At 49.0% G+C, this 27,268-nt stretch overlaps 1 protein-coding gene across 1 annotated transcript in view; it reads left to right on the plus strand.

Annotated features, from left to right (window-relative positions):
- Window positions 1-246: 246 nt before the first annotated feature.
- Itpkb (inositol-trisphosphate 3-kinase B) overlaps window positions 247-27,268 on the plus strand; it is an 88,946-nt gene continuing 61,924 nt past the window's right edge. Inside the window, exon 1 of the mRNA XM_075989315.1 lies at window positions 247-2,288. Coding sequence (XP_075845430.1) covers window positions 375-2,288 — 1,914 coding nt within the window. The 5' untranslated portion in view covers window positions 247-374. The remainder of the gene's footprint in view (window positions 2,289-27,268) is intronic.

Raw genomic sequence — 27,268 nt, forward strand, 5'->3', positions numbered from 1 at the left:
ATGCCTCCTCACCGAGCATCACACACCCTGTAGGCCAAGCATCTAGGACCATCCTGTCCCCAGCATATTGGGGTCCCAGGACTCCCTTTGACTTCTGCGGGTGGCCTTTCACCACTATCCCTTCGATGCCCTCTGGAATTCTAACTTTTCTCTTCGTGTCTCGACAGCTGCGAGATCGTTTATGGAGCTTGGGGCGGGGGCCGAGCCGGCGATTGTGCCCCGTGCCCGCCTCCTAGGCCATGCTGCTCCATCGGCGTGCGGAGCGGTGGCCGCCGGGCCTCCAGGACTAAGCCGGGAGCCGCGGGAGGAGGAGTCGCCGGCGGTGGAGCCGGACGGAGAGCCGCAGCGGCGGGCGGCGCGGCAGACCCAGTACTATGGCTGTGTACTGCTATGCCCTCAATAGCCTGGTGATCATGAACAGCACCAACGAGCTCAAGAGTGGCGGTCCCCGGCCCAGCGGCAGCGACACACCTCAGCCCTCCGGGAGGGCCGCACTGAGCCCTGGCAGCGTCTTCAGCCCTGGGAGAGGCGCCTCCTTCCTCTTCCCCCCAGCGGAGTCACTGCCGCTGGAGGAGCCCCCGAGTCCTGGGGGTTGGCGCAGCGGCCGGCGTAGGCTGAATAGTAGCAGCGGCAGCGGCGGTGGCAGCAGCAGCGGTAGCAGTAGCAGCAGTGGCGTGGGCAGTCCGAGTTGGGCTGGCCGCCTGCGAGGGGACGCGCAGCAGGTGGTGGCGGCCCGCACCCTCTCCCCACCTGGGCCAGAGGAGGCCCAAAGGAAGCTGCGGATTCTGCAGCGCGAATTGCAAAATGTGCAGGTGAACCAGAAAGTGGACATGTTCGAGGCGCAAATCCAGGCACAGAACTCTGCCATCCAAGCGCCCCGAAGCCCGCGTTTGGGAAGGGCTCGTTCGCCCTCCCCGTGTCCCTTCCGAAGCAGCAGCCAGCCACCTGGAAGGGTCTTGGCCCAGTGCGCTCCAATTGAGGAACGGAGAACAAAGTCCTGGGGAGAGCAATGTACAAAGACCCCAGACGCTAACTCCGGGAGGAGAAGCAGGCTCAGCCTACACTCCTCGAAGGACAAGGAGGGAGTGGCTCCTCTTTTAGTCCCCGCCAGCCCGACCAGGTTAGGGACTCAGGATCCATCAACTTCATTGAGGATGGAAAGAGGCACCTCGGCCAGTCCCCGCTGTGGCTCACCCACAGCTATGGAAATTGATAAGAGGGTTGCTCCCTCACCGGAGCACTTTGGAACTAGCTTAGCATTGGCCACTAAAGTGGCAACTTCAGCCGCATCCGCGGGACCACACCCTGGACATGATTCTGTCCTCACGGAGGCAGCCTGCGAGCTCGGGGGTGTGCGCCCCAAGGAGGCCCAGATGGAGAGACCGGGGCAGCTTCTGGACAGGGAGAAAGACTCAGTCCCAGAGCCTAGCCGGACCCACATAAGAGAACCCCCTGGGAGGGTAGGGAGAGAAATTCATCCTGTTGGTGGTCAGGGTTCCTGGACACCTGAAGTCTTCAAAAGGCAGGAAGAGAGGACTGTGAATGCCCAAAGGTCAGAGGCGTTGAATGACCAGAGATGGTCTAGACTGCCAGGAGACCTGGGTTCCGTAGGTCCTGAGGAGGCAGAAAATAGGATCCCAGGGATCCGAGGACTCGAGCAGACCCTGGACCTTGTAAGAGACGGGTCTTCATCACTGGGCTTGCTTGGGGGCAGCCAGGCAGCACACCCAGGGACCAGGGACACGGAGGCAGGAACTCTTTGTGACGGAATGCTGGATCCTTTACCACCTGGAGAAGTGGCAACGGATTTGAAAGAAGCCCAGTGCCTCCCTGGGAACAGGATGGGTATGCAGCCTGAGCGGTTCAGGGCTTGGCCAAGTGCCATGGAGGAAGCGCCGCTGATCTGGACGTGTGACACAGGGGTACAGTTGATGGAAACTTGGGGAAGTCAGATGCATGACAGAGATGCTCACCCTAGCTGCCTAGAGATGCCCCCAGATCAGGACAAGGCCTCCTGTAAAGAGGCCTGCAGCCCCAGCAGCATCCAAGCCATCCCCGCGGTCATTATCACAGACATGGGGGCTCAGGAGGATGGGGGCTTAGATGAGATCCAAGGAAGTCCACGGGGTCCCCTGCCTCTGAGGAAGCTGTCTTCTTCCTCGGCCTCCTCCACCGGCTTCTCCTCTTCCTATGAGGACTCAGAGGAGGACATCTCCAGTGACCCTGAGCGGACACTGGACCCCAACTCAGCCTTTTTGCATACCCTCGACCAGCAGAAGCCCAGAGTGGTGAGTGTTGCAGAATGATTTTTTTTAAAGAATTCATATACCACAACTAATATTTCTCTACAGGCGGGTTCACTGTGAGGCGGGCACAGAGGTACCAACCAAGCCCTTGTAGACCGGACAGTTGAATCTGAGTCATTCCTACTGTACACGTCTTTAAAAAGGGTTCGAAGGAACATAATATTCACGAGTGTCAACAATAACAAGCCTTCCTGGTTTCCAAAGATAGTGAACAAAGCTGCTGAACGTGGCTTTCGCTTGCCGAAGTGAAACACTTAGTTTTGTGATTCATTCAGGCCGACAAGGAGATCAATCACTCAGTCTCTCCTACCAAGCAGAAATGCCAGTGATGTGATCCCGTGACGGGACCTGACCTCTGCAGATGTGGTTGTGCTGAGTCTCAGTCACTTAGGCAGGACTTGGCAGTAACAGTGTGGTTGCCATAACTAAGGTGCATAACTAGTATGACGTGTGAGTTAAAATGAAAACTATCTTTTGGGCCAGTAGATGTTTTCTTTTTGTAGCAGAATGTTATCTGGATAGAGTAGTCAGTCTGAGTCAGGCACACGGTGTCTCCTAAGGGGTGTGAGTTGGGACAGGTCCACTCCAGGTTCATTTTCGCATGTGTGCTTGGGTTCATCACACTGACTCCTGGTCTGTCGGTGACGGTGACAAGCGTTTGTTCCTACTGCGCAGTTGATCTCACCTTTTGAGGTCGGCCTCTTTTAGAAGATGTAAGCATGGAAGCTCCCTCTTCTAAAATGAGATGGCCTTTCTCTTGCCCCTCCAGGGAGGATGGGGGGAATTTCCTACCCTGGCGTGCAGGATGTTGTAGGCTACCGTGTGGGGAAAGCTGAATGGTATTTTAGTGGGTAGACTTCTGGTTCCTTCTTGAACGTGAGGTTCCACCCATTTGTACCCCAATCACTTTCTCCATCCTTAGTGTTCAACACGCCTTGCTCAGAGACTGTGGATTCTAAAACACGGTTCTTTTCTGCCTCCACTTCAGAAATCACAGTCTAGTTTTGAAGATCAGCAATTGCTTTCCCAAAACTCTTCTGGAGATGTAGAGGCAAATTCGTATGCAAAGTCGAGTCCTAATCAGCCTGGCATTTTGTGGCCAGCGACAGGGCTCCCCAGGTACCTTGCACCTGCTCTCAGGCATCAGCATACCACCTTTAGAGAAGGGGTGGGCAGGCCACAGGGCAGATGGAAAATGCTTCTCTTGGCAGGTGAGGCCCATTTTTTCCCCTCTGCTTAGCAGTTAGAGGCCTATTAAGTAAGGAAGGGTCTTCTGCCCACTCTTCCCATTTGTTGTGAAACCCTGAAGCTTGGCTGGCACACCTAAGTAACTCTGGGTTGCTATCAACTTTGCTTTTGCTCTTTCTTGTGATGGCTGAGCAGCTCTCACCTACCACTTATCAAAACAGCCCATACATCCGTGTTTGGAAAGGAAGCCTTGTCTGGGAATGTATTAAAGGGGATATAAATAATAACACGTCAATAGCAACAACTTTCTTCTCCTCCTCCTTCTTTTGTTCTTCTTCTTCATTCATCAGAGTAAAACCAAATGTGTCACCAGGGAGGCAGCCTGTGTTTACAAGTTAGGTAAGAGGCCCGGAGGTGGAAGTGAGCTGCTGTCCCATGGAGTGGAGTCAGGGAAAAGAAATCCTTCCAGCTTTACTGTCTGAAGCATGTGAGGCAGAGGAAGAGAGAGAGAGAGAGAGAGAGAGAGAGAGAGAGAGAATATGAATGCATGCGTTGGGTTCAGTGTGGGTAACTAACCAAGTGGAAATTATGGGATCCTAGGGACTTTTGCGCTTTGGTTGAGAGCTTGCACTATGAGCAGAATCTCCTCCTAGACTAATTGCGATGCTAGGGGCTTATCAGGAACACCAAACCATCTGCTTACTGGGTCAAAAATCCTCATTCCCCGAGACTGCTATTTTGTCTGCAGGAGGCCAGACATCTTGATTGACCTGGGAGGCCCGTGGGCTGCCCTTTTGATATTCAGTAATTGACGCTCACATATGCTACTACACCACATCTGGGCACACTCACCCTTGCCCACTCTCCCTCACACACCCTGACATGCACCCCCCCTCACCTTCACATTGCTCACGCACACTGACCCATGTCTACACATGTTCACACTCGATTCCTGCCCACACTCACACCCATCCATCCATACACATAGCTTTGAAATGGCATGTTCACACAACCCATCCCGGCCCCTAGACCCGTACTAGAACCTAAGGGTTTTTACCACTGCCCTTCTCTCCACGTGCCCTACCACATGTGTAATCGGGTGTGCAGGTGGGGTGTGACGGCACTATTGACGTCTTAAGGCTCAGACACTTGGCATTGGCTTGGAAGTAACTATCATGACTTTGTCTGCAGCAGCTTAAATTTAGGTCTGTTCACACTTCCTGTTCCCTGAGGTCTGCACAGAGCCAAATGGTACTGAGCAAGGACGGCGCTCTCTTTCTTCTTTCTCATAGTGGAGACTATTTATTGTTTTACCCTCCTATATTATTCTATCCAAGACCATCTGGCAAACTGAGAGTCCAGGCAGAGAGTATGGCATTATAACACAGAAGCGTCTTACCTTACAGAATATATTGGATTGGTTTGTTCCAAAATTCTCCTGTCAATAATGTGTACGTACAGATGAAACAAGGGGCCCACAAGATGGCCCAGCAGGTAAAGGTGTTTGCTAACAGACTGATGACCTGAGTTTGATACTCAGAACCTATGTGGTAGAAGGAGACAATATACTTTTGTAAGCTGTCCATGGCACGCAAGCACGCGCGCGCATGCGTGCATGTAAAAACATAAATAAAATGTAAATAAGTATAAAATATCTGGGCTGGAGAGATGGCTCAGCCATTAAATGGCTAGGCTCACAACCAAAAAAAAGTATAAAAAAAAATCAAAACTACGGCCTAGTACCTGTAGATTAAATAAAGAACTAAAACACCTCAGAGCTTTGCCTTCTTGATGTTTGCTACATTTAAGGGACACTGGAATTTTGTTTCTTTGGTCCTTTTGGAGGGAAGAGTAGGTACTGTACTTTTGCTTCTTTTTAGTGAAAATGAACTTGGACAAATAGCAAATTTTCACCTGCTTGAGATGTGTGTGGCTTTAAGAAGCATGTAGCGATTTTATGTTTGATTATCTCGTGGTGAGCACTTTAAGTGGGAACTTTAAAAAAGAGGTTTATTCTCTTTTTTTATGTGTGCGTGTGTGTGTGTGTGTGTGTGTGTGTGCGCGCGCGCGCGTATGTAAACAGGGTTCCCTGGAGCTGGGACTGCGGGCAGTTGTCAGTTGCCTGAGTGGGTGTTGAGACTGGAACCCCAGTCCTACTTGAGCAGCAAGCGCTCTCAACTACTGAGGCATCTCTCCAGCCCCTGGAAACTTCAGATGGCATGTGCTGTTTTCTGAAGAAGGGCCACCCTTTTTTCTCCCTCTCAGGGACGGGGGTTCCTAGATCTAGGATCCCTGGAGTCATTTCTCCGAGATTCCTGCGGTTACTCTAATTAAACACAAAACAAACAAACAAAAGCAAGATTTAAAGACAACAGGACCTGGGGCACACACTGAGGGGCCTTGGCTCTCTGGTAGCATTTTCTCTGTCTACATTGTGCATAGAGTCAAGGGGGACTCAAGAGGGTCAATCTCATTCCAACTTTCTGCAAATACTTAGTTCTAGACATTCAGCTCCAAACTTGGTGGGTGTGAAGCATGCCTCAGGATGTCTGGAAGTGTGACAAAGATCCTCCAGCGTGGACCTTAGTACTGAAGTCCAAACCAGGCACCTTTAAATGTGTGCTTTTATTGAAGCCAATTGATTGATCAGACTGTTTTACTCCCCTCCCTTTACCAAAAGATGGGCTCTTTGTAATGTCACATCGAAAACAACAACAACAACAAAAAAAACCTACCATGAGAGTGAAGTGCCGGCGCCATAACTGAGGATTTCTTTTTCTTTATTTCTTTATTGGTTTGGATTTTGGAGAACAGGGTTTCTTTGAGTAGCCCTGGCTGTCCTGAAACTCTTTCTGTGGACCAGACTGGCCTCGAACTCAGAGATTCACCTGCCTCTGCCTCCTGAGTGCTGGGATTAAAGACGTGGGTCACCACCTCCCGCCCAGAGGTTTTCATTAGTAATCCCACAGATCTGAGGAACTGGGCTGTTAGGATGCGTTCAGGCTACAGATAAAAAGAAACCGCTCAGATGTGAAGTTTCAAAGCGGAGGCTTTGCTGACACGGAGCCAAGAAGTCCCTGCAAAGCGTTGTCATATTAGAGACCAAAGCATTCCTCCAGCTTTAGTAGATCAGGACAGAGATGGGTTGAGAGCATTTAAGCTCTGCAGAAATGCATTTCGAGACATACCTTGTCTTTAAGTTTTAGTAAGGACTGAGTAATCCTGTCAGCCTTTGACTGCAGAAAACTGGATCTCGAGTCTGACATAAGACATCCTCGGAACTCTGTGTGTGAGAGCTGATCTGCTACCCAGTCGCTTTCTGTCTTTGTCGGCTTTCTAAATGTTGTTACAGATTAGATTAATTTTATATGGTTTATTTAAATTCCTAGGAGCATTGATAACATTGTTTAGGCTTGTTTTATTTTGTCTGGTTCTAACTTAGTCACCTGAAGGTAGTTTTTTTTTTTTAATTTAATGGAAAGAATGTTATCTTGTGGGAAAACTCCTGTAGATTTCAGATAACTAATAGGTGAACCAAGATTATCTCAGGAATTCTTCTGCATTACCTTGGGAAGCCAGGTGTTACTATGTCTGTACTCTCAACACCCACTGCTACACCAGCACCCCAGGCTGCTACAGAAGGATTTCCAGTATGAAACCAGCCTGAACTAGATAACGGGCCCCTATCTCAAAAACAAGCAAATGCACTAATTACTGTGGTCACATTATCAGTGTGGAGGAAGCTTTGTATTGAAGATCTGGACATTGTGCACTCCAGCTCCACGGCAAATATGATTTGTTGTGAGGTGTGTGTGTGTGTGTGTGTGTGTGTGTGTGTCCATATCCTTTTTTCCTCATGAATCAGGAGGATGCATTGTTTCTTACCAACTGTAAACTCTGGTTTTATGAAAAGCTCTGTAGAGTGTCACCTGTCCTTTGGGGGTTTTACAGGACCACGAGAGTGTCATATGGTCATATACGGTCATCTCACTGAACCAGCTGATGCTGGGTCTACAGGTGGGGACTCCCACATCACGAGGTCTGGAAGAATCGGCTACCTTGGTCTCATGGTCTCAACTGTCAGCCTTGACTGGTATATTTCTGTCATAGGCCTCAAGCTGGGATCCTCCCATTACCTCGTCATCTTCTCACTGAACATCCTCCCTCCATCCCATGAGCCCCCTCCTCCATCTCATCTTTCCGCCCGCACAGTAGCGCTAACCCGTTTTCCAGGAAAACCGTTAGCTAGAACTATTAATACAACAACTTAAGTCTCCTCAGCTGGAAGAGAAGACACATCAGCTTATGTGATCTCATTTTATGTTTTTATTATATTAGAAGTAGCAAAATGTTTTCTCCTGGCTCTATGATGAACATTGTCTACATTTCCAGAACACTGTACAGTTGGAGAACTTAGAGAGTTCATTTCCTCCAATGGTCACCTCTTACAGATGGAGACGCGTGGCTGGTACATGTTCAGTATTGCCATAGGACCCATGTTCACATGCTTCTCACATAGCTTCTTACATGCGTAGCTTCCTTACTCGCCTTCTGAGATCCAACTGAGCATTTAAGGTCATTGTTAAGGGCCATTGAGATGGCTCAGTGGGTAAAGGCACTTGCTGTGCAAGCCTGATGACCTGGGTTCAATCCCTGGGACCTTCATAAAGGTAGAAGGAGAGAACTGACTGTACACAGTTGTCAGCTGACCTCACATGCATGCTGTGCTCCACATGCACACTCATACACATCATGCAAATACATACAATAGCAATAATGCAGTAGCATGAACAATAAAATACTTGTTAAATGATGGAGGTAGGGAGAAAAAGGGTGTCCAATATTATCCATAGAAGAAGTGTTGAACTGGCTTAAAAAAACTCATGAAGGGAAAATAAACAGAGTGAAGGCAAGCCCGTTGATGATTTCATTGGCCTTGACGCTTCAGGCATGAGCAAACTAGACTTGGGTTTAGGAGGCCTGGATTGAAATCACAGCCCATGCATGGTCTACAAACCACTAGAGAACTAGCAAGAGTCAGTGTGGCCTCATGAAGCGGTGAAAGTCCCGCGCTACAGTGTTGAGTACCTTGTGTGATGTCACAGAACGGTGGCTCAATACATAAGTGGCTGCTTTGTTGGAAGATTGTGAGCACTGGAGAGGCAGGGGGAAGCCCTGGGTTCTGTGAAGAAAGCCTGCAGCAGCTCCAAGTCCACTCTCAACCACCACAGTCCCGTGGAACGATTTGCCTCCCACTGAAAGGCTGTAGTCGAATTTGTTTTCCCAAGACCAGAATTCCCCAGCTGCTGTGCAATTGGTAGTTGCTTCACTGACTGCTTCCACCGCGGTCTCTAGTGCTCATGAGCAGGCTTTGGCCATTTCTCTTAAGGTCTGGGCTCAAAGAGAAGAGCTGTAGAGCTTGGTCCACAATGCCTGCCCTACATAAGTGTCAAGGACTGAGGTCAGTTGGCTTGACACGTGTGTGGAGAACTGTTTAGGGGGCGATTCCTCTGCTGCTTCCTGCATAAAGGCAGGAACTCCCAGGGTTTGTGCAGTGAGCACTGGTATAGGATATGCGTTTCTTCAGTCAGCAACACTCTGAGATGTTTCTCAATAATTCTGAGAAGAATTAGCCAGCAGAGACCCCATCTTTTCCCCTTATTGAGATTTGTTGGGACAGGTCATTCATTTGATATCATGTGATAGAAACCCACGCTACAAATGGTAATCTCTCCAGAACGCTTGCCAACACAACTTAAATTTTTTTTCTTGAAATTTTTATTTCTCTCATTTTAGACGAGTTATTGAGTTTTCTAAGTAACTGGCAGGGGGTGTAGCTCACTGACAGTGCTTGCCTTGCATGCTAAAAGTCCTGGGTTCCAGCCAGGTGGTGGCGCACACCTTTAATCCCAGCACTAGGGAGGCAGAGGCAGGTGGATCTCTGTGAGTTCGAGGCCAGCCTGGTTCCAGACAGTTCCAAGATAGGCTCCAATGCTTCACAGAGAAACCATGTCTCAAAAAAACCAATAAGTAAATAATCCTGGCTTCTGAAAGGAAGGAAAGAAAGAAAAAAAAAAAGAAAAGTGGAGTTGGTGATACAGCCCAGCCAGTAAAGATGCTTGCCTCCCAACAACACAATGCCTACCTGAGTTTAATCCCTGAACTGTGAAAAGGTCTAAGAGAGAGAGAACTGACTTGACAAAGCTGTCCTCTGACCTCCACATGTGTGCCATGACATGTGCATGCATATATATACACACATACACACATATACATATATGTATATATATAAACATTAAAATGAAAATAGGAAAAGGTAGTTTTGGAAATAACCACAAGTAGGAGTTATGTAGAAGAGGAGCAGCAGAACTAAGCTCTGTGATGTCCCCACGCAGTGATGCCAAGAAGGGAAGTTAGGACTTCAAGCATGCTAGGCAGGCACTCAACCGCTGGGCTAGGCCTGCAGACCTTCAAATTATTTTAAAAATGTTTTCGAGGCAAAGCCTCACTAAGTTGCCCAGGCTGGCTTCGGACTCCATTTATAGTCCAGGTAGATCTTGAATCTGAGATCCCCTTATCTCAGTTTCCTGAGTAGCTGGGATAATAGGCCTGAACTATAATGCATTATACATGGCCAGCACTAGGGAGGCCTGGCTACAATTCATTCTTGTGTATGATGTCATCTGGGGTGAGAGGAGGCTGTGTTGTTCTTTCCCCACCTCTGGATGAGTAGGAACTGGTTCAGGCATGCTGGGTAGGGGCTAACTGTCATCATCCCCCCGGAGGCTCGTCAAGGTCGCTGTTAGCCTGTTAATCTTTCTTTTTTCTCTTGCGGTAAGATTTGGATAGAAAGGGAAAATGCAGTGATACAGAATAACAAGCAGAGACGTGGAGATTATTTCCGCTGACCTCTGACCAAGATTAGGGCTGGCCCAACCCAGAGAAGATACATGTTGATGCAATGCAGAGAGCTGGCCCTCTGAAGGGACTGTCGCCTTGCTGACTTTGTAAAATTGGTCCTGAGGCATCATGGGAGGGCATACAAGAGGTGCTTTTGCCCTCCGTGTTGGGCTTTGAGTGTAGTTCCCTCTTATTCACTGCCTTAAAGGTTCTCTGCCTCCTGTTCCCGCTCCCCCAACCCATTTAATCAGATTGAATAAATGATCCTACTGCTTCCCAACAAGCCACACTGTGCACCAGTGGGGAAGGTTCGGCCTGTTTCAGTGGGGGTGGGGATATATGTGAGTGTTTGCGTGGATGTGGCTGTAGGGGGCGTGAGTGATCCCAGGTGCCTGGCCATCTACCCAACTCAATCTACAATCTCTCTTGGTATACTGTGAACTAGTTCGTGGGACCTGGGCAATCACAAGGGAGGTCACTGCACAGTCCCCCCCCACTCCCACCCCCAGGCAGTTCTCAGCAAGGGTTTTTCCAATTTCTGCTGACATTCTTTCCAGGCTCAGTTCAATTTGTTTTCCTCCTTGCTATGGCGATTGATGACGGGGGTTGTGAAATGTATAATTGGGCAGGATCGCCTCTAAGTGTTTCTTCCTCAGTTCTGTGGGAGCTGGTGTTTGTCTAGTCCCCTGCTGATGCGCATGGGTACTCTCCTCTCATGAGGTGGCCATCCAAGCGACAGATTTAGTAACACAGGGCTCCCCAACTGTGGGGACAGGGTGCTGGCCCGGTGGAGAGGAACAAGAGAGTATCACTTTTGTAATTCTTATCTCACCTGAATCTGGTAGCAGGAAGCTGGAGAAAGGCCTGTGTGTGACTGTGACTTACACAGTTTAATCTCCTAACAATGCCAAATGGAAAATCCAACTGCCTGCCAGTGGTTTAAGAAATGGCCGGGAGATTTTTGTCAGGGTCAAATAATCCTGAGACGCAGATCACTGAGCCAAGGGTAGGGAAAGCACACTGGGGTTGTGTTAAAGCTGGAAGGACAGGAGGGCACTGTTACGGCTTGGGAAACTGAGGCACAATGTGACTTGAGTGAATCATCTATAGGTGATGGAAACATCTCCCCTTTTCTTGTTCAGTTGGTTTTTGAGATGGTGTCATAGCGCCGGCTGGTCCCCCTTCCTCCACCTCCCAAGTGCTGGGATTACAGGTGTGAGCCATGGCATCCCTGCCGCTGCTTCCCCTCCTCCTCCTCTCCTTTCTCTTGTCATTTTAGCCACCACAGCAGGATCCTAGTGCATCCTGTCTTGCTGACTCCAAGCAATTTGGAGGAGCCCTGCCAGAGGTCTTTTGAGACCCTTTCTGAGCGTGCCCTAGGACTGGTTGGGAAAACCGGAAACTTTAGTGACTTCTGACTTCAAGGAGAGTATATTCTTTCTTTCCTAAATTCATTTTAATTTTGATGTGACTGTTAAAGTGATCCCAAAAGAGGGATGGAAAAAAAAACTGAGTGTGGTGGCGCACACCTTTAATCCCAGCACTCAGGAGGCAGAGGCAGGTGGATCTCTGTGAGTTCGTGATCAGCCTGGTCTACAGAGCAAGTTCCAGGACAGCCAGGACTGTCACACAGAGAAAACCAAACCAAACAAATATGAGGGCTGGACCAGGGCAATCAGTAAGACAGTGTTGAGGCCTTCTTGCCTCTGTGTCCCTCAGCGAGAATTTGCAAGACTATGACAGAGACCCTCCTGTCCATAGTAGGGCTGATTCTGACATGAACATAGGAGGGAACAAGGGCTAAAGAATGAGTGGCTGTCCTGGGGGACACCCTCATGCCTCTTCAGCTGGATTACCGTCTCCTTCTGCCTGAGTGGCCACCTGGCCAGAATCACCAGGTTGTACTCCTTCCTCAGGCTGTGGTTTGCTCATCAGTGGGTCAGGAACATCACAGGCACAGCAGAAGGTTGTAGCAAGTGAGGCATCACAAAGTCGGGGGTCTACCAGGACTGGACTGAGTCGGTGAGGAGGGACTGTGCTCTGCTTAGGTTGGAGGGTGCTTAGGTAGCAGCTGTGTTTCAGCCTTGTCCTGGTTGACTTGGCGATGGCTTGAAAATTGAAAGAAAGAAATCCAGGCTTGAGTTTTAATTTTTGTTTTTCAAGACAGGGTTTCTCTGTGTGACAGTCCTGGCTGTCCTGGAACTTGCTCTGTAGACCAGGCTGGCCTCGAACTCAGAGAGACCTGCTTGCCTCTGCCTCCCAAGTGCTGGGATTTAAAGTGTGGCTTGAGTTTTCACAGTGGCTATTTGATGCTGTGCTGGGTGCCTTGTCTTGGGTTGTATCTGGCAACTTCTGCCTCTCTTCTCATGGAGCTGGGCCTCCTGTCTGGTGGCTGCCCAAACAGTTGGCATTTACGTGGCATTTCCGCCTACTGGTACCCGTGCTGAAGAGAATGATTTGATTGATGCTGCCTCTGTCTTTGGGGATCTGGCCTCTGATACACGCTGATGCCAACATACATGCCTATGATTTGCAAAACTGCAGAACAAGTTGTATTGCCATTGGCCAAGCACATTCATTAAGCATGAGTTAATAAATAATGAATTGGTGTGGGCGTGTGAAACTCAGGAGGTTTGGTATGTGGTGTGGAACGGAGTCGAGGAGTTGGATTTGGGCAGCCGCCATTGGGTGCAGAGCGTAGGGTAAAGGGCTGATGATTTTGCTGCCTCTGTTGGAAGTCTCAAGCAGAGATTGTCCCAGTATTCAAAGGCTCTGTGAAGCCCGCTTTGCACCGCTCTGGCCTCTGCCTTTCCCAGGGCCTCCTAAATTGCAGAGGTTTTTTTGTTTTTGTTTTTTGTTTGTTTGTTTGTTTGTTTTTTGTTTTTGGCATTTGCCACAGGCTGGGATGGTGGAATGAGATCAAAACCCAGCTGGGTGGACTGGAGAGAAACGGACCAAGCTGGAGGCTACCAGCTCACTTCTAAGTCACAGGCAGGTCCGCAGGGACCCTTGAAGACTCTGTAGGAGCCTGGGTCCTGTGGTAGCAAGTTCTATCCCAGTGGCACAGGCTAATGGCCCCACAGTGGGCGCCTCTGCTACACTCCTGCCATGCCTGGGATGCATGGTGGGTGTGGTAGTTCCTTTTCCTCGTGACTTGACTGTGACAGGGGACAGACACTTGTGATGTTAACCCTTAGGAGGTCAATAGAGCCTTGTAAAGGCTTACAAAAGCCCTGTCCGGAGGCACTGGACTCACTGTCTGGGCGCAGCGTGTCTCAGACCTACCTTGCTCCAGGCTCCTTCAGTCACGGACAGGATGGAAGGGTTCATGTCCTGGAGGAAGGAGACCATGAAAGAGCTGGTTACCATTACAGGGAAGTAATTAGTTTTCATTCCAAGTACAAGCCTTACGGAGCAGCATCTGGGATCCTGTTTACCTTGCGGTATTACCCAGTTCATTAGCAGACATCTCTGACAGTTCTCTGCCTCCTACAGTGAGCTGGTTTCTCTGAGAAGCTACACGAAGTTGCACAGGGCTGGGCCTGGAATGGGGCTCAATAGCGAAGTGCTTGCTTCTTACTAATGACCTACCCTGATCTACATTTCCTGGTCTGTAACTGTTGACCTCAAATACCAAGGTACTTTGAGATGCCAGGAGGGGCTTCTGGAAGTTTAGGTGATGATGAACCTTAAGGACCCACAGGTTAACTTGAAGGGGCAGGGCCCCTGAATGGTCCCGGTGGCGGATTGCTGGAACAACACTCTGACTGTAGTTGGGCATGTGTGACCCTGATTTTGGAAAGATTTTTAGGAACCTTAGTAAAGAATTCATTGTGACCTTGGAATGTGAGCCATGAATATAGGTTTAAAAAGCCGATGGTGGCCTGGGGAGATGACTCCGATGCTGAGATGCCTTCCTTATGAGCATAAGTACAAGAATTTGATTCCCAGTGCTCAGTCAAGAAGCCAGGCATGATGATGGAATCCCAGGGCTTGGGAGGCAGAGTCAGGTAGATCTCCAGTCAGGGATTGTAGGCCAAATTGGTTAGCACCAAGTCAAGTGACAGACTGTCTCAAACAACAAGGTGTAAGGCACCTGGGGAGGATACCCAAGGTTGTCCTCTGGCTTCCACATGTGTACCTGCACACACGCACACACACACACACACACACACGCACATACACACACGCATGCGCACACACACACACTGACGCATAGAGAGGGGACGCAGGCAACTTGGATTTGTAGTATTTCTTATGAAACTCGTTGGGAGTCAGTTTTCCTGCACATTTTGTGTGAAATAACCACCACTGAAGATGCTGAACAGCCTTAGGATGCACACTTCCAAAGAAGATAATCAACTGTTTGTTAGGAGTAGGTTTTGTTTGTCAGCACACTGCATGAATTGCTTTGCTTTGTTTTTTTGTAAATGTGTTTTATCCTTCCTCCTCTTGGGCCAGGAGAATGAGGATGAGACAACCGTCAGTCTCAAGCTTACAGCTGGGGTTTGAACTCACTTGTAGCTCTTGAATATTTGCTGTTTTTTCTGTTGTCCAGAGGCAGTCACCTGAAGATTGTGCAGGAGAGCCCTGTGTCACCTCAGGTGTACTGGACACGGGGAGACGGGCGGAGTGCTGGGAGATGTTTGAGAGAACTGGAGCTGATTGTTGCTTAGGTAATACTATATCTGAGGAAAGAAAAACAGTGTTTTCATGGCTGTTCCCAGCAGCATTTGAGTCTGGTTCAGGATCAGTTTTCTATTCCTGGAGGTGGAACTGAGGAGGACTTTTCCTTCCGAATGAATGTGTCTTTGTTTGATAGGAACTCAGTGGATGCAGCTGTATCAAAGGTGAGCTGGGGAAGCTCCCTTGCAGCCTCCAGGTGATGGGAAGGAGAAGATGGCAGGAGCAGGCCATTGCTCCTGACTGCTCAGACAAACCCAGGCTTGGAGTGGTTGACAGCGGCATCCCCTGGTACTAGTGGACAGAGGATGGCAGATCTGTCCTCAAGCTCTGTGTGTGTGTGTGTGTGTGTGTGCGCACGCGCGCGCGTGTGTAGGATTTCCACAGGTATAGAGCACAGACCTGTAAAGACATGGTGTACATGGATCTCTTTATTGCATGAAACTTCTCGGACACTGTTAAATGCAGCACCCAGGCATTCTGAAACAAGGGGATCCTTGACCCTGACCCTCTTGAGTGAGTTGGGTAAACCCTGCCTGGATAGGGGCCCAGGCTTCTGTAGCTGATTGCTTTGGGGTTCCTTACTCACCTGAAGAGGTGTTTGAAGTGAACTCCAGGAACACCCTGACTCCTCTTAGAGGCCAAGGAGAATAGTGGTTGCCTGCATGTGAGCACTGGCCATTTGGGACTGTAGGTGACCGGTCCTGGGGTACAGTCAGTCTGGGTGGAGTGGTGACAGCCTCTCGGGGATTCCTGCTTGAAGTTGGCTTACTCAAGCTTGGTCGTTATTCCTCTTCCAGGTGTTGGATTGTTTCCCCAAAAAGCTGCCATGAATATTGGTATGCATCTTTTGTGTAAGCATGGTCCCGTTTCTCCACAGTAAGGGCCCTGAAGAGCACTGGCGTCTGTGTGTGGTATTTACTTAGGTTTGGTTTTTAAAAATTGTTTCATATTTTTTTGGCTTACTTATTTGATTTCAAGAAACTGCCAGACTGCCTTCCAGAAGGGCTGTCTCATTTTACGCTCTCTCAACACTGTGGGTGATGATGTTTCTCCATATCCTGGCCAGCATTTGGCATTGTTACTCTTTTAAATACTAGCCACTCTGACAGGCACCCTTTTGTTTGTAAATATGTATTTATTTGGGGGTGGTGGGAATTGAACTTAGGATCCATGCATGCTAAGTAGTTGCTCTCCCACTGAGCTACTCTTCATTGTGCTTTTAATTTGTTTACCCCAATGGCTCGTGTGATAAAATACCCTTTTATGCATGGTTTAATGCATCTTTCTAGTAAATGATCCAGCTTTTGAAAAAATTGCATGATGAGATCAGTGGCCTAGTGCTTTCCTCGTACGTGTGAGGCCCTGGGCTTCATCTATGCACAGGAGTTCTGTGGAAACAGCAATGTGTCCAAAGTCTTGGGCCCCAGTGTGAGTTCTGCCTCTCAGGGATGCCACTGAGGGTGCCTTGCTGCTCTTACCATCTTCTAACTGCAAAACGGAAGACTTTTGGTTGGTAGGCACGCTTGGCGGTAGCTGGAATGTGCAGGTAACCAGGGTGGCCGTCCAGCCCCTGAATCCATCCTGTCCCACCCTGTCTCCACAGGACCCCTCCCAGGCTGACTCAGGTGTTGTATTTAAGGAAAGTTGTCTGTGGATTGTTGGGCCTGAAACAAGAAACAAAGAAGATGTAGAATTGTCTCCTCGAGGCCACCATTGACTTGGGCTCCCTCTGGGTCTCTCTGGAAAAACAAAGCTCCTCCCCCTACAGCCTCCCTCCCTCCCTCTGCACATTCCCTCTGGGAAAAAAAAAGCAAAGGAAAGGGAGACACAGGATCTAGAACAGAATCTTGGTGTGTGTTCTCCAACCCATCCTGTTTCCACGTGCCTTCCTGTGGTATATACGGGCCTTCTTTTCTGCAGTTTCCTTTGCTCTGACAGAGTGCGTCCCTTCAAAGTCCAGCTCAGTGTGGAGTAGCAGGCCCCATTCTGGGAAAAGCCCATTTCTGCCAATGGTTCTTCCCTTTGGGTCTCTACAGCCTGGCCCTGCTCTTTGGATTCAGTTTTGTGATTTAATTGTGCTCAGGGGTCTAGAGATGCTTCTTCTTAATTTTAATGTTATGAAGAAATAAATGGACGTGTGATTTAGGAGTATTAATAACATCTTCTGGCGACTAAAGTAATTCTTTTTGACAGCAGCCGTGAGTTTCTGGGCTGTCACCTTATTCTTAGGGTTCTGTCAGCCTGAGCACCATCTAGAGGGCTTGAATCCGCCGGGAAGCAGGGGAGATGCCGTGTGCGTGCGTGCGTGCGTGTGTGTGTGTGTGTGTGTGTGTGTGCACACTTAAGAATGTGTTTGTCTTTGTTTGTGTGGCAAGTGATGTAGTGGCCTTTGAGTGTGTTAAATAAAGCAAGCACCCTTAGACCAGATTCCGATGAGTCCTGAGAGATGAGAAGGCGTGCTGTCCGTTCCTTAGTATAGGATGTGAAAACCCTCCCTCGGTGACTTTATGTTCAGTTGTTTGTCCCAAAGAAAGGATCGTGTTCTTCATGAGCTTAAGGGTTTTTGGAAAATGAGCAGAGGGTTCTCATAGGTATTCTTAGAGCCTCAGCAGGAGACTTTCAGGAGAACGGATGCCCGCTGACCATCCATGCACCCCAAAGGTCCACGAGAATGGCCCAGCATGCTTTGGTGGTCAGGGGGTTGGGTCTAAGTCTAGATGTGTAAATGAAACAGATGATCTGGTTCTGAGTATTTTTCTGATTTGGTACATTTGGAGAAGCTGGGGCTGGTTTGAAGTTGTCCGTGAGATTTTTTTCTTTAATTAAAAAATCTCTCTTGGTTTATTTGTCATTCATATTAAAAGTCGATGTTTGTGCTCTTTTAATCCTAAAACCACAACACTTATCTGCAAGCACTCTGGCTCAAATCCCTTCTTCTAGATGGCCTTGGTATTTGCAGAACTTGAATTCTTCTAGATGGGTGAGTGTGTTTATCTTCTGCTGTCCCCAGGGATCCAACCCAGGGTCCCCTGCAAGCCAGGCAAGCTCTCTACCAAGTGAGCTACAGAACCCGCCCTGTCTTCTGGGTCTGAAAATGTTCTGGTTTGGGGTTTCAGTGCTCTGGTTTGTACTAGTAGGAAATGTATCAAAAGCAGCAGAGATCGTGTTAACTGGAATGCCTGTGCGCTCTCGCTCTCTCTCTCTCTCCTGACATGGTTTTATCTACTCATTACAATGAGCTAGCACTCAGAAGGTGGTGAAGTAGTTGAAATAACACTTGATCTGCACAAGCCCAGACCTAACGCATACCGGGAGTTAGGGCTAGGTCCACTGGAACGTGCATGTCGGTGGCAGAGGACACATTACAGTATTTGACACCTATTATGTATCTATCACGTGGCAGGTGGTACATGTGAAGTTAAGTGGCGTGCCTGAAATTACAGCAATATAAGAGTCAGGACATGACCTCAAACACTCCTATTCTAGAATCGAGTTTCTCAACGTTGGCACTATCGGCGTTTGGTGCCAGCCAGTTTGCTGTTGTTGTAGGATATTTGGCAGCATTCTTGGCAGAGAATATTTTGTCAACCCAAAAGGCCCCTAAAGCTGGGTTCCATGGCACTCGCCTGCCTTTCAAGCAACTCAAGAGGCTGAAGCAGGAGGACCGTTTGTGTCCGCAAGTTCAGCATGTGTGGCACGGTGAGACCTTGTCTCTACAGTCAAAGGCTCAGGTATTTTGAGGTATCTCTGAAGGGATAGTGGCCTTCGTCAAGAGATGCGATTGCAGAGCTTCCTCATGTAACCATTACTTTGTCCAGTTTCCCAGAGAAGGGAGCATCCATCCCATAAGTGTGTTTGTAGAGATGTGGCCAGATTTCAGTTGGAAACGGGGGACAGATCCCAACCCTATCTAAGGCCGTGAGAAGGAGAAATACTCTCCGGCATGGTGCTGATTGATTTGAATTTTGAAAGCATTAACCTGGCTGTAGACAAGGGGGTGGGGTGTGCAGACAAGGACTCACACGCAGGGAAATACCACAAACATGAGAAAAGAAGGCAGGCTTGTGGGGGGTGATGGGGAGTTTGCTCTGGACTCTTCTTCACCCCTCTGTTGTTGCTTTCTTGTTTTCTTCTCCCTGCAATGTGATTCCTGTTAAAGATTAAGGTGAGCTAAGTACGTTGCAGTAACAATGACGCCCCATTCAGCTGCTGGAAGCAGCAAAGCTTCCTTCCTTGCTGGTGCTACAGACACGACCCGTGTGTGGGCTCTGTTACCTCTTGTCCTTGCATAGGCTTGGGTTCACAATGTGGATCGCTGTGGCAAAGGGAATGAGCATGGTATGTCACCCACTGAGTTGTGAAGCTGCAGCCCAGGGATGTGACACGCCACTTCCGCTCACATTCAGCTAGTCAAGCATGTCTCATGTCGTCATCCCGTGGAGGAGCCAGGGCAGAGAGCCCTACTCGGTGCCCAGAAGAACTGGAAATATTTGAGAATTTAGCTGAATGCCTAGAACTTTGGAGGTGAATGCTTGTTTGTTTGTTTGTTTTTGTAAGTCCAGCCTATAGGTGGGCGATTAGTTGGTGAGGTAGGTCATTGTTCAGGACGTTAGAAGTCAACTAAACACCAGAGTACACCCTTTGACTATTCATGTGGTAGGAAAGCAGCTTGAAAGCCAGAGCCCGGGGTCAAGGGAATGACACCCCCTTAACGTGTGGCTTTACGGTGCTGTGTCTCAGAAGACACACCCAACAGTCACTGAGATGAGTCCAGAAAACACAGGCACAGTCCTCTCTCCTCACTAAAAGCTCCTTCAGGCCACAACTTTGCCCCAAGCCCTGGGGTGAGGAGATAGGAAACTGGCTGCCGCGGATCTAAAATGGGATGGGACCGGAAACCTATGACCAGGGCAAAGTCCTTGTCACGCCTGACAGAGGGGCATGGAGGTCTTAGAAAAACAGATAAAAATAGCCGCTGATTGCCACTTCCCTGCCCCAAAGCGTTTTCTCCAAACCTGATTCCACTGTTTCTGAGCTGTGGAGTGGGCACGAAATATGGGGTTGGGGTGGGCACTGGCGCCCACTAACCAGACAAAAGTGGTCAGTCTGGAGATGGGGCAGGGACAGGACCGAGGTGGGGAGATGGCTCCAAAGAGCTAGCTGGGTCCAGGACTGCTCACCTCTGTGTCTTACGGGAGCCTCTGTGTGTGAGCTGTTATATATGTGCACGTATGTGCACATGCAGCTTATAAATATATGTGACACATATAAATATATAGCTATATATACATATGTGGTATATGTTCATGGGTGTATGGGTGTGCATATATATATATGAATGTGGGTATGTTTGTATGTACACATGTATGCCTATATTTATAGCATGTACCATTTGTATGTGTCTATGTGAGGGTATATATATATGTGTGTGTGGATATATATATATATACATGGATATGTAATTATATATGGTGTGTATTTTGTATGTCATAAATAACTTTCTTTGGGTATGGCATGATGAACATGCAGTTTATAAATATATGCAGCACATATGAATATATGTAGATATGAGCAGGGATGTGGTGATCCCGTAGAGAGCTTGGTCTGTGACCTGTGAACAAGTGGTATTGATAATGGGACTGTAACACTCCCTAGTAAAAGGAGGGGAGAGAGCTGCTAGACTCAAGGGGGACGTTAGTTCTCCCTCCCTCACGTGGTCTTGGGAGGTGCTACAGCATAGAGGAGGAGTGAGATGAACTGGAGATGAAGGCAGCCTTGGTGAAGTTGTCACCTCCCTGTGCTGAAATCGGACTTCTCTGAGAGGTGGGAACTTGAGTCACCCACTCTCCTGTAAGTAACCCCTCACCCATGCCCCTGAAAAGCAGCCTTATGGATTCATTAGTTCACAGCAGGTTGGGCGTCGTCGTCGCTCTGGTCTATTGCTGGTTCCCTGTCTGGGGTAATTGCACCGTTGCTCACCTTCAGCCCAGGAGACGCCCCACAGCGGCATGGCAGTGTATGCATATGTTATGGCAGCTGCGTATATCGTACATATGTGTGTGTGCTGCTTTGTATATGTGTGCGCCTGTGGCTGTGTATATATGTCTGAGTGTGTGTGTGTGTGTGTGAAGACAGTTAGCTTTGTGCCCGTGTGTGGTGTGTTCACTTAGGCACCCAAGGGAGGGTGTGATGGGTGCTGGGCCAGATGAGCATCACTGTCCTGAGTGGCAGCTGCCTGACTTGGGTCACCTGCAACTTCCTCTTCCTCGGGCAGATGCTCCTGGGCACTCGGTGATGGCTCTGACACACTAACATTTTCAGACTCTGGCCCACATCGCTCTTTTCTCGCCAGAGGGTGGTGAGGCTTCCATGAACGGGTTCTCCTGAGCAGGTTCCCATGGCCTGGTCACTCCAGGACTGGCAGGAGCCCCAAGAGTTCAGAGCCCAGAACAGACAGGTGGGCTTGAGTAAGGCCCAGTCTGAGGAGTGTTGGGCCAGGCAGCTCCCCTCCTCCCAGTGGGTGCTCCCTGCCCCATGACCGCCATGCCTTCCACACTTTGGTTTTCTCGGTGTGAGACGAGCATACTGCATGGAGCTCTGCAGACGGTGTTTGCAAATGTGCATACTTCATGCAGCTCTGCAGACCGTGTTTGCAAATGTCTGGGCTCTGGAGATTACAGCATAGGAAGCCCGGCAGGAAGACGCATGCAGCCTGGGCTTTCTTTGCCTTTTTCAGTTGTCTGCCTTGAGGGAGTGGTTGCTCACACCTGCTCCCCTTCACTCTGCTTCGGATTAAGGCAAAGAAGGCTAGAGCAAGAAGGCTGTGTGCCTGGTGGGGCCTGGAAGCCCTGGAAAAGGCTCTAGGCTGCTGGGGGCTGGGGCAGCAGGCTTTGAGAAGGGGTTGTCTTTTGAACAGGCCCTACTGTGACGGGAGGGAGCTGGTTCAGCCTGTTGCCCATGCCCTGAGGTTTCCGGAAGACACAGGTGCTATATATAAAACCACAGAGTTACCTCTGCCTTGCGAAGTTTCCATTTCCACCCTCTGGGTTACTGCACAATGCTGGGGAGGAGGCTTCCTGAGTCTCCCCTGGAGCTTAGGGGCCAGACCAGGGATGCATTCTGTGAGCAGAAAACCTTTCCCCAAGGAGACCCCTGAGGAGCAGACTGGAGAAGAGGGAGAACACAGGGGTGCAAGAAAATTACACCTCTCTCCCCTCACACAGCTCACGCCTGGAGCCGTGGACCTCTGAGGAGGGCGTGGGCAGCACTCCTAAAGAATTCTGCCCAGCCTTTGGCATCTCCGTGACAAAATGATGGGAGGGCCGGATGGGTAGGTTAAAAGTTAAGCTTCTTTTACCTAAAGTTTTCTTGGGTGGTTTTGCCAAAGGGAGCTTGACTGACATTTTGGGTAGGATAGATCTTACACTCTCAAACCATTTGCTGCTTCTCTCTCTCTCTCTCTCTCTCTCTCTCTCTCTCTCTCTCTCTCTCCTCCTCCTCCTCCTCCTCCTCCTCTCTCTCTCTCTCTCTCTCTCTCTCTCTCTCTCTCTCCTCTCTCTCTCTCTTGCACACCCCCCCTCCCATACACACACACCACATACACGTACGCACGCACGCACGCACGCGCCAGGTCTGGGCACTGGTTAATATCCATTGCCAGGAATTAGCTCCCTTTGGTAAAACCTCAAGCAGACAGAAGCCAGAGTGGAAGGACCTGGGGAAGGAAATGGGCACAGGGCAGACCTTGAAATGCCTTGTGCAGGCATCGGGCAGGGCGTTGGCCTAATGTCTTGAAGTGATAAAGCTGCTCTTTAATCCTCAATGAGTTGGAGAATCTTCATGTTTGTTTGTTTGTTTTTCTGTTCTTTCCTCATCTTAACAAGCATTATTCCCTCCTGGCTGTGTGGTGATGGAGTTGTCAGGAGCTTTGTGCTTTCAGGAGCTTCGTCACCCTTGGGGCTGAGTACGCTGTGTTTGGGGACTTCTTACTAATTGGTCTTTAAGTTTGTGCTTCATCAATGAAACATGAGCCCCCTCGGGTGGGAAACTTGTCTTCCTTCTTGCTTCCGCTGGTAATTGCTGGCACCCTGAACTCAAAAGGGGCCCAGACAAGGGGTCAAGGAGGGGCAGGGCTGGTGCCCTTGATATACCAAGGCAGGGTTTTGCTGGCAGAGACACAAAAAAGGCCACTTGGTAGAGTCCAGCGTTCAGCTTGCTCCAGATTCAGATACAAGGCTCATCTGGGTGTGAAGTACGATGACTTTGGGTACCGCTTCTCCGCTGGTGAGCTAATGGGTAGCGAAGACCTGTGCCTGGCTGGCGCTTGGTGGGAAAGGACTCGTATAGAGACTTTGAGTCAAGGGGCTTTCTCTGCTTGCGGTGTGGTGAGGATCTGCACTGTTGGAGACCCCCTGAGGATGAGGATGGTGATGAAGAGCAAATAAGAAACCATACATTGCGGGGTCGGGAGGGACCGTGAGATGTTTTGGAACATCTCGTAGTACTTTCTCCTGCTTCTTAGTCAGGAGGTACTTTCTTTTTGCACTGGGCCCTGAAAATTATATAGACACCCCAGCTTGACTCCTTCTGGCCCGTAATTTCTGTCTAGTCTCCCCTCCTGCTTCTAGAAAACAAACAAACAAACAAGAATCCATCTAAAAAATATTGCTGAGATCAAGGACACTCCATTTCTTGTCTCCTTTCTATCGTTCTGAAGGTCCCTGTGACCAGTTCCACCCCAAACTTTAGAAGTTATCCAGTCTGAGGAGAGGAGACAGATTCATCTGTCTCTGTGCTGTGAGTCAATTTTGTGGCTTGTTGGTCGTGAAGCTCCCTGCCAGGGAACTAATTCTTTGCAAACACTTACTACGTCCCCAGTTCTGGGCTAGCGTTTGGCTCTGGGTAGGACCAATTAGAGATACAAGACAGGAACCATAAAGCAGAGTTCCAGGAAATGAGGTTCCAAGCTTGCAGTCAGCTTTATTTAAGGGCTTGTTTGCAAGCAGAGAGACAGGGCTGCACCAGACAAGTTAAACATTGTCCCTGGCCCCAAGGGGATCATGCTGTAGGACAGGACATGGCCTGGTGCAAAAAGACCTGAGGACAACATGACCACAGATAAGGTGAGTCTGTAGACAGTTGTCACAATCATGACACTCTGTCCACTGCTGCTTTCCACCATGGGACCGGAATCATGGGTGCTTCACACTAGACACTGAGGCTGGGGGGTTACAGTTCATCTTGTTCATTGCAAACTCTCATGGAAGGAGCATAGCTGTCAGGAGCCATTGTGCCCTTCCCCCAACCTCCCACCTCATAGTTTCCAGTCCTCTCAGGACCATGATAACGCCTGCCCTACCCATACATTTTAAGCCCTGCCATTTTTTGTTTGTTACTATAAAATTCGAATCAGACATTCCCAGACCGATGAGATATCCCAAGAGGCCAGACAGACACTGGCTGTCCTCCTACGGTCAGGCTAGGCACACCCAGAACAACCCAGACCGTTACTGGACCAGGGAGACCATCTCTGTGTCTGATGTGTGGCAGAGGTCTTTGGTGGAGGAAGTGTCCTTTATGGGACATACCTACTTTTCGTCAGCTGTCTGGAATTCAAGCATAGCCGGACAACCTGTTCTGTTTCGGCAGCTGTTGTGAAATGAGTGAATCCAGAAAGGACAGAGCTGGTGACTCAGAGGGTTCTGAAGGACCCTAGGAAAGGGTCAGATGTGGGGACTCAGTTACTGTGACTGTTAACTGCTAGCTGTGGTCTGGTGGTGTACCTAGACCTGGGCATAGCTCCTGGGATGGATGTGCCAGGGCCTTTTCTTCCTCTCCTACCCTTGGCTTGCCCCAAGATGGGACAAAGTGAGGGTCCTGTCACAACCTTGACCTAGGGCTGACCAGGCCCACCAGGCCTCCATCAGAAAGCTGCTCCTGTTTCCCGATTGACTAGTGGCAAATTGCAACTCTCTTGGCTCAAACAATAAGAAAACGTCTCCTCTCATCTTAGTTATTCCCGACACAGGTACCTCCAGTATCAGGTAATTTATTAGCAAAGCTCATTGTTCAGCCCTGTTTCCTTTCCAACTCTTTCTTGTACTCACAGTGTGTTGTCTTCTGTCCATCGGTGGTCATAGGGTGATTGCTGGGGTCTTGATGTCTGACTGGGGACTTGACAGCCTCACCGAGGAAGAAGAAAGGGTGGCTCACCCTGATGGCTAAGCCCAGGATGTTGTTATCAGGAACACCCAGCAGAGAGCTCCTGTGTGTGCCTTTGAGCTGAACATGTCACATGCTTGTGTGCAAGTCAGCTTATGTTACAGTAATGACCTATAACGGTCAATGCTTATTGCTAGAGCATTTCTTGGGTGCTGAGTGCTTAGGGGGAGATGCACACACCCGAACGACACCAGGTCCTCCCACCACTCCCCGCCTCATTCTACAAAGACTTCAAGGTTGTTGTTGTTTTCAAATTCAAAGCTCAACATCACAGAGAACCACTTCTAAAACAACAATTTAACTCATTCTAATCATACTTGGGTCTATGATAAATTGTCTAATTTTGTTTCTTACAATTGCAATCTAATTTTAGCATTTTTAAATTTCTTTCTCTTTTCTTTATTTTGGGCTTTTGAAATGGGGGTCTCATGATATAACCCCGTCTGGCCTGGAACTCACTACACAGAGCAGGCTGGATTCAAACATGTGGTGATCCTCCTGTCTCTGCCGTCTGAATGTTGGGATTACAGGCCTCACCACAGGGAAACTTACCTCTTATTCCATCATTTTAATACCGCTTCACACTTTCCTCTCCACAACTTGGCATAGGCCATCTGTTTGCCATTTTAAATAAATGTATAATAGCAGTCACTTCTAGCTCTGGTCAAGTTCTTAGGTGACAGGTGCAGTTTTAAATGTCTTCCACAGACGGTCTCATTTCACTGTCTTAGCAACCCATTTCCACAAGAGGAACTGCGCATCCCTCATGTTTGGCAAACTGCAATGAGCATATGGTCATGAACCACAAACTGATGTCTGGGTGTGTGTGCACTGTGCATGTGTGCGCATGAATGTAGGCATGCACCTGCCATGGTGCCCATGGGAGGACACAGGACAACTTTGGGGAGCAGGTTCTCATCTTCTGGTTGTTTCTGTTGCTAAGCTGGCTATCAGGCTAGCTGACGCATGGGCTTCTGGGGGATTTTCTTGTCCACGACTCCCGCCCGTCATGCTCCAGAAGTGCAATCGCAGACGTAGGAGTGGGATTACAGATGCAAGCTACTGCAGTCAGGCTTTTTGTGTGCGTTCTGGGCATCTCAGGATGTCATGCCCATGTAGACAGTGCTTTTACCCAGTGAGCCATCTCCCTGACAACATCTTTCTTCTCCTATGGATAGTTGCCATTCATGGTGGCACTGGTCACCATAGATGTAGGAGCATATTCATAAAATGTGTCCTTTTCCCCCTCGATTTCGTTTACTTCATTGGGCAATGTTTTCCTGGGGATAGCGTGGGGTCAAAGGTCAAGAGAAAGTATAGCTTTCCCCAAGCTACTCTCTGGAAAAGCTGCAAACAAACCAACTATAGCATTACCTGCCAGGCCTAAATATTGTCTTTTCCCATTGCAAGTTTTTGCTGTTGTTTTTGAGACAGTCTCCTTGTGCCTCAGCCTCCTCGAATGCTGGAATTACAGACACTTCCTTGGCATTGGATTCTGCCAGGGTGGTTTTTTTTTTTAGCTGTTTTATTTTTAATTATGTGTATTAGAGAGAGGGATGTGCACATGGGTACAGGTGGCCTCTGAGGTCAGAGGGCAATGGATTCCCTGGACCGGAAATTACAACAATTTATAAGCTGCCTGCCATGGGCGCTGCAAACCAAATTCTCATCTTCTACAAGAGCAATCCACACTCCTAACCACTGAGTCGTCTCCCCGGTCCCTCTGCCACTGAGTTTTACTTGAAGTTTGAATTATCTGCTTGTCTCATATATTTTTAAATCTCAATCCTTTCATTTTCAAGAAGGGTCCTGTGTCTTCTTGTCCTGGTGACCTTTAGTGACCCACATGCATGTGTTGTTTATAACTGGGAGCAGCCACTGACCACAGTTCTGTGGATTTAGGCCCAGTTTTGTGCATTTGTGCCCTGCACTTTCATTGTGTCAGTGACAAATGTTTTCTATCCCAT

The sequence above is a fragment of the Microtus pennsylvanicus genome, chromosome 10 (assembly GCF_037038515.1).
Source record: "Microtus pennsylvanicus isolate mMicPen1 chromosome 10, mMicPen1.hap1, whole genome shotgun sequence".
NCBI lineage: Eukaryota > Metazoa > Chordata > Mammalia > Rodentia > Cricetidae > Microtus > Microtus pennsylvanicus.